Source organism: Elephantulus edwardii, unplaced genomic scaffold (assembly GCF_000299155.1).
Source record: "Elephantulus edwardii isolate Elephantulus edwardi_28Jun2011 unplaced genomic scaffold, EleEdw1.0 scaffold00022, whole genome shotgun sequence".
Lineage (NCBI taxonomy): Eukaryota > Metazoa > Chordata > Mammalia > Macroscelidea > Macroscelididae > Elephantulus > Elephantulus edwardii.
This window is the reverse complement of record NW_006399772.1, coordinates 5,902,256-5,908,917: the sequence shown is the minus strand read 5'-3', so window position 1 is coordinate 5,908,917 and position 6,662 is coordinate 5,902,256. Positions and strand designations below refer to the sequence as shown.

Below are 6,662 nucleotides of genomic sequence, written 5' to 3'. Positions count from 1 at the left end.
AATGAATGAGTGGAAGCCCAAAATCTCTGTAAATGTTTATGAAAATTAATAAAATATAATTATAGGAAAAAAAAAGTGCTTAATATGCTATCAGTAAGCCATTTTATCAGAAAACAAGACTTTTTAAAATCAAAACTCATTCTTGAAGATCTTTATATAGTTGTAATCACAATCTAAATTGTATTAAGTATTAATAAATTTATGCTTGTAATTTTATGTGGTTTTAGGTTGGTTTTTTTTTAAACTCTACTGTAGAGTTTTGTTCCTTATGGTGAGTTCATTTGAAGGAGCCTTGCATCAGAACCCCTTAGGTTTAAATCCTAAGGATCTCCTTAGAGGCAGAAATGGTTAAGCGTGGTCTCACATATTACGATGTTAGTAGGGACCAATCTTTGGAGAAAAGACACTGTGGTAGGAAAGGTAGAGGGTCAGAAAAAGAGAGGAAGACCCTCAACAAGGTGGACTGACATCGTGGCTGTAACAACGGACTAGAGTGTATCAGCGGTGAGGATGGCACAGAACTGAGCAGGCTTTAGATCTGTGGTTCACAGGTCACAGTAAGTTGTAGGTGATGTGGTAGCAACTACTAACAACAGCAACATAATGTTCACATTAGAGGGTGAACTAACAGACACAAAAGTACTTGTGTACAGTTAAACGTTAATAAAAGCAAAGATGTCCAAAATGTCCAATTAGTAGAGTTAACTGAAACTGTTATTGTTGTCGGGTATCACCTGGTCATGAGACTCAGTGAGACCACGTTACACTGTCCTGTATGTAACCTTGACAAGAGACTGCCAGATGTTTCTTCTGTGTATATGCTGGGATGGGTTCCAACCAACAACCTTTCGGTTAGTAGCCAAGAACCTTAAAACTGAATAATTTCACCAGTTAGTATTCAAACTGCTTAATTTTTTTATTTTATTCTTTTACTGGGAAATATTGTATGTAATAATTTTTCTTTCCAAAAAACAAAACCTGTTTTGATCAAATTCCAGAGGAATATTGACTAAAAAGGAGAAAAATGTGGACCAAAATTACAAATTCACATGGCATTCAAACCTTCCAGAGCCAGTGAGGTGAGATGAACCTCTGAAATGGTTTCTCTGGGATACTCTTTAAATCTTAAACCAAAAATATTCCCTGAAAACTTCTGTAAACCAAACAATAAGTTAACTTAGTCAATAAAGAATGTTTGCTTTGACAGCATGTTCTTTTAAAGAACTACCTATATGGAATCAAATTGACTATAACTTGAAAGATCAGACATGAAGCCTAAGAGGGAATGAGCTCAAATTAATGGGAAGAACAATCAAGGAAAAGAATAGCAGCACCACTTGAAGAACATAATCAATGTCACAGAATTTTATATGTAGTAACTGTTAAACTGGTACGTTCTGCTGTGTATATTTTCAAAAACAATAAAAAGAAAAGAAATTCCAAATACTCTAATTTTAACTACAACCGTTGTGCTATGGAATCAAAAGAGTCATTTAATGTCTATAAAATTACCATTCTGTTTTATTGATATGAAAACAATCAGTAATTGTTTCTGCAAATATTTGCTTCTTCTCTGTAAATATTTGCTTATTTTGGTCTAAAGTATTTGGACTAAAAGTATTTTTATGAAACAAGATGATTAAAAAGAATTTTACTATACATGTGTGGCTCTGGAAGAAGCAAACTTGGGTTATGTGTTAGGGTCCAGTTTGTACAAGTCTTCAAATCTCTAACTACTTGATATCAATTGTCATATTGGGGAAAGGAAAAAAAGACAGTCAACCCCTTCCTCTCTCACATGGAGTCACCCTGAGTCAGTACCAATTTGACAGCAATTATCAAAATTTCTCTCACAACAGATAAATGATTTCTGAAGTTCCAGGGAAAATTTGGAGTATAACTAACAATACCTCTTGGTAAATCCTTAGAGAACGCTTTGGCATAATACACAGTCTGCTCTCTGGAGGTGTAGGCATTGAGATGAGCACCCATGTTTTCAATCTCAAGTTCCAGATCTAACTGGGACCTCTTTTTGGTGCCCTGAAACAAAAGGAGGAGGAAGATTAGGATGCCTTCATCTGTGGAAACACTTCAGATAACAAATACATAAGATATAAATCTATGTCAAGGTAGCTCTGGCGGCCTAGTGACAAGAAGCTGCACTGCAATCCCAAAGGCATGAGGTTCATATCTACCAGGTGCTCTCCTTGAGAAGGAGGGGCAATCTCCTCCTGTGTCAGTCAGATCCAACTAGATGATACACAACAGGAGAAAAATTAAAGGAGGAAAAAAACCTCCAAAAAACAAAACAAGTCTACACCAGTTTCATGTAAGAGGTCATCAGTAAGAGGCTTCAGCTTTGATCAGGCTTCAGAAATGGTATTCATTTAAATGATCCTTATATTCTGAAAAAAAGTCCTTGGTTCAACTTTACAAAGCAATTATCAATCACTAGTTCCGAATATTGTCCTAGACAGAAAAAAAGATTTTAAAGCACAGCAATAACATAACAACATGCTGTATTATTGAAGCATGGTTTTCCTTGCCTTTAAAGAATGAGATTTTACACAAACTGCCTCTTTTTTTAAAAATTCATTTCAATGAATATCTACAGTGATTTTGGATTTCCATTCATTCACTGTTGCACTTTTCTCCCCGCCCACCCTACCCCCACCCCCAGTTCGCTCTTCTCCTTGAAAAGAAAAACTCCTTCACTGGTACACAATCCTCCCGCACACCCCCACCTCCACCCCGACTATACTCCACCCTGCAACCCTCATTCCAGACTCTTATGATAATCGTAATGCCCTAATATATATTACTTTTAAACTATTCTCTCCCTCATTGGCTTCAATGCAGTAAACAAAATTTATCCAGTTTTTCCTCAGTCTTACCCCCACCCTGATATCAGCCTCATTCTACAACAGTGGCACCATATAGTATTTGTCCTTTTGTGACTGAGATTTTTCACTCAGTATAATGTCCTCCAGGGTCACCCATTTTGAATAACATTGCATGAGTTCCTTGTATTTTTTAATTTTGGTTTTTTTAATTTTTTTTTTTAGTTCCTTGTTTTTCAATGCAGCATAGTATTATATTGTGTAAATATACCACAGCTTCTCTATCCATTCGTTTGTTGATGGGCACCTGGGTTGTTTCCAACTCCTTGCTATTGTGAACAAATCCGCAATAAACATGGGTGTGCATATATCTGCTTGGGTGTCAGTTATGGTCTCTTCTGGGTATATTCCCAGCAGTGGTATTGCGGGGTCAAATGGTATCTCTATTTGCAACTTTTTGAGAAAGCGCCACACCGCTTTCCACATTGGTGGCACCATTTTACACTCCCACCAACAGTGAATAAGGGTTCCAGTCTCTCCACAACCTTGCCAGCATTTGTTGCTTGCTGTTCTGTTAAATTTTGCTAGTCTTACTAGGGTGAGATGATATCTCATAGTTGTCGCAAACTGCCTCTTACAGAAAACCCATTTTTGTAAAATAAATCTTACAACTTGCCTTGAATGCCATATGTTCCAGAAAGTGAGCTGTTCCATTATTCTTTTCATTTTCATATCGACTTCCGGCATCAATCCAAAGCCCAACCTAAACACAAGCAAGGAACAATTAGGTTTAAAAACATTATTTTCCTTTTGGGTGGTAGTGGTGGTGGGTGGGGTTGGTCTCCTCCTCCTTTTAGTTGTAACACTAAAGTTTTTTCTTGACAGTGAATGGACAGTTTATCTCAATGAAGTATAATGGGATTTAAATTTTGGTCACCAGGCCCCGGCTGGATGTTAAAAACCATCTACTTAGGGGAGCTCTGGTGGCCTAGTGGCAAGAAGCTGCAACTATAATCCCAGAGGTGCACGGTTCGAATCCACCAGATGCTCTGCCGGAGAAGGAGGCGCAATATCCTCCTGTACCAGTCAGATCTGATTTGACGGTACACGCACACAAAAATAATAAAAAATAAAAAAAAAAAAATAATAAAATAAAATAAAAAAACCATCTACTTGACAGCTTCACTGAGGACCCAGATTCTTAGTCCAATGAACTCCTGCAGCCAAGTAACAACAGTGGTATCAAGAAAATCAGTCTGTCAGAAAACTTATAGCCAATTTCTACTGTCGTGTTCTAGCTGTGTGATCTTAGGCAAACCCACTTCACTCCTCTGAGCTTGCTTCCTCAACTAGAAAGCAGGCATGGTAATACTATAGGGGATTGTTTTCCATTTCAAAGATAATATGCCTAAAAAAAATCCCGATTCAGAGTAGTTCAGCAAATATAATTTATTTTTATCAACAAAACTAATATTAACACAAAATAACTCTTATTTTTAGCAGTACTACTAGAATTAACGAGAGCTCTAGTGGCCTAGTAGGTAAAGTGTTGAGCTACCAATCTAGAGGTGTAAAGTTTGAATCCACCAGCTGTTCCAGGGAGAAAGACGGGCAATCTCCACTCATGTCATAAACAGCTTCTGAAAAACCACTGGAGGTTTGAGCTGTCAGTTCTAACTTGATGACAACAAGAATGTAAGCTCTAATTATGAGGTAGGAGGTAAGTTTTTAGTAACAATATAAAACTAGGTGACAAGAGCCTGTGCGAAAAAGACACACTGTACTGGATACAGCAGTTATCACTGGGAAAAGGTCCACTACCTTGAGTCACCCGACAAGGCAAAATAACTGCCACCATTTTAAGCCATTAACCGTGAGTCCTTTAAGTACCAACTGGCTCCTGCCCCATCAAACAGAGAAGGTGGCCAGAATCACTTACTGTACATGTTGAGAGTCCAGAGTCCTCGGAGGCCACTCTGAGCCCATTTGCCAGGTGTGTCACTCGTGTTTCAGGAACATTGAGAACCACCTGTGTGGCAGCCTGTGTACTTCTCAGTCTGTTTCCTCCAACAAAAAATGACTGGGTGGGTGGGAAAAAAAGAAACCATATTACTATGCTGACACTAAATGCTGATTCAAAACCTTCATGCCATTGTGGAAGAACTGACTCACAGCTGACCGTCGGGCAGGTTTTCGAGGCTGTACACAGGAGATTACTCATCTCCCTGAGATACTGTCCTTGGGTGAGAAGTGGACCTCACTGCGCACTACACCACCGGAGCCCTAATCCATCTCAAAGCTTACCATAACATAAAGCCCTCTTGAACTCTGGGCCCACTGGTCTCCACTCCCTTGCCTGGTGTTATAACTTCCTTAGCAAACCACTCTCCCGGGCCAGCAGCCTCCTGCCTTCAGGGAAGATGCAGTTAGCTTCATCAAGTTATCCACTTTCAGTACAACCTCTCCTAGAATGTGTCATACTTACTTTGGAGGAAGAAAAGGCTTTTTTTAAAAAGAAATGGAAAATATCCATACACAACATAATCTTCATGTTTTCAATGGTCAAGAAAAGTAACTTTTGGGAGCTCTGGTGGCCTAGTGGCAAGAAGCTGTGTTGCAATTCCGAAGGTGCAGGGTTCAAATCCAGCAGAGATGGTCTGCTGGACAAGGAAGGAGTGGCAATCTCCTCCTGTACCAGTCAGATCTGATTCGAAGGTATATACACACAGTCACACACACAAATAATTAAAAAAACCTATTTTTTAAAAAAAGTAACTTCTGAAAATAGCAAAAGTAAGGGAATGAAGGATGGATGCTTAAACTTTCTCACTCATTTACTGACTACCCACTAGAGCCATCTTTTCAGTTTTTCTTTTTTTTATGTACTACAGGCCCACAGTCCTTGCAGAGAGCTACCGTTCCTCTCAGGAGAAAAATGCAATGAGGATGGTAACATCTCTCGTCCATACATTTTGCCTTGGGGACAAAAACCAACTGCGGGGAAAGAACCATTTCCATCTTTCAATTTCACCGAATCTGCAACCACTGTTATTGTGTAAAAACACGTTGCTAGCTGCCTTCAAGCTGATTCTGTTTCACGATGACCGCATGTGTGCAGAGCAGAACTTCTACGTTGGGTTTTCGGGCTGCGATCTTAACAGAGGCAGGTCGCCAGGTCTTTCTTCCGCTCGACTGCGGGGCGGGTTCCAGCTTTCATGCCTTCGAGGGGCAGCGCTGGGCCAAGACGTTCATTCTCCTCCAAACATACAGATCGACGCTGGGAGGGAAGGTCATCCCACACGCCACTGACAGGTGAGGCGTGCCGAGTGATGAAGTAACTCTGCCCGGATCGCCTGGCCCCCGTGCGCCCCTCGAAGAAGCTGGTCCCACCCCGGAGTCCGCACACGAGGGTCGGGGAGAGGTCGCGCCTCCCGGGACCCCCTCGGCTGCCGAAGCCCGGCACACAGCCGCTCTCATCCGATCCCACCCCTCAGGCCCAGATAAGTGGATGGAGCTCACCTGTCTGGCGGCACCTCTCACTAGGAACCCCTTGGTGAAGCCCGTGAACCGGCGCCAGGCCGCGGGAAACAGCAAAGTTCTGGCCACCGCTGCCATTTCCGCTAGGGAACAGGCTGGAGAATGTGCTTCCGGGGCAGCCGTGGATCTAGATCGCAGAGGGCAAGATGGGCGCCACCTTGTGACTTTGATAGGAACAACAACTCCCCGAAAGAGAACCTGGGAGGAACGTTGTAGTTAAGTGCCTTTGAGTTGTTGTTGTTGTTGTTATGTGCCCTTGAGTCACTTGCTACTCATAGCGACCCT

The 6,662-nt window shown here is 41.2% G+C and overlaps 1 protein-coding gene across 1 annotated transcript in view; it reads right to left on the bottom strand.

Moving 5' to 3' along the window:
* Nucleotides 1-6,455, bottom strand: part of PMPCB (peptidase (mitochondrial processing) beta) — a 22,147-nt gene extending 15,692 nt beyond the window's left edge. Inside the window, exons 1-4 of the mRNA XM_006882683.1 lie at nt 6,360-6,455; nt 4,780-4,920; nt 3,517-3,603; nt 1,911-2,040 (exon numbers count right to left, since the gene is read on the bottom strand). Coding sequence (XP_006882745.1) covers nt 1,911-2,040; nt 3,517-3,603; nt 4,780-4,920; nt 6,360-6,455 — 454 coding nt within the window. The remainder of the gene's footprint in view (nt 1-1,910; nt 2,041-3,516; nt 3,604-4,779; nt 4,921-6,359) is intronic.
* Between the last annotated feature and the right edge of the window lie 207 nt (nt 6,456-6,662).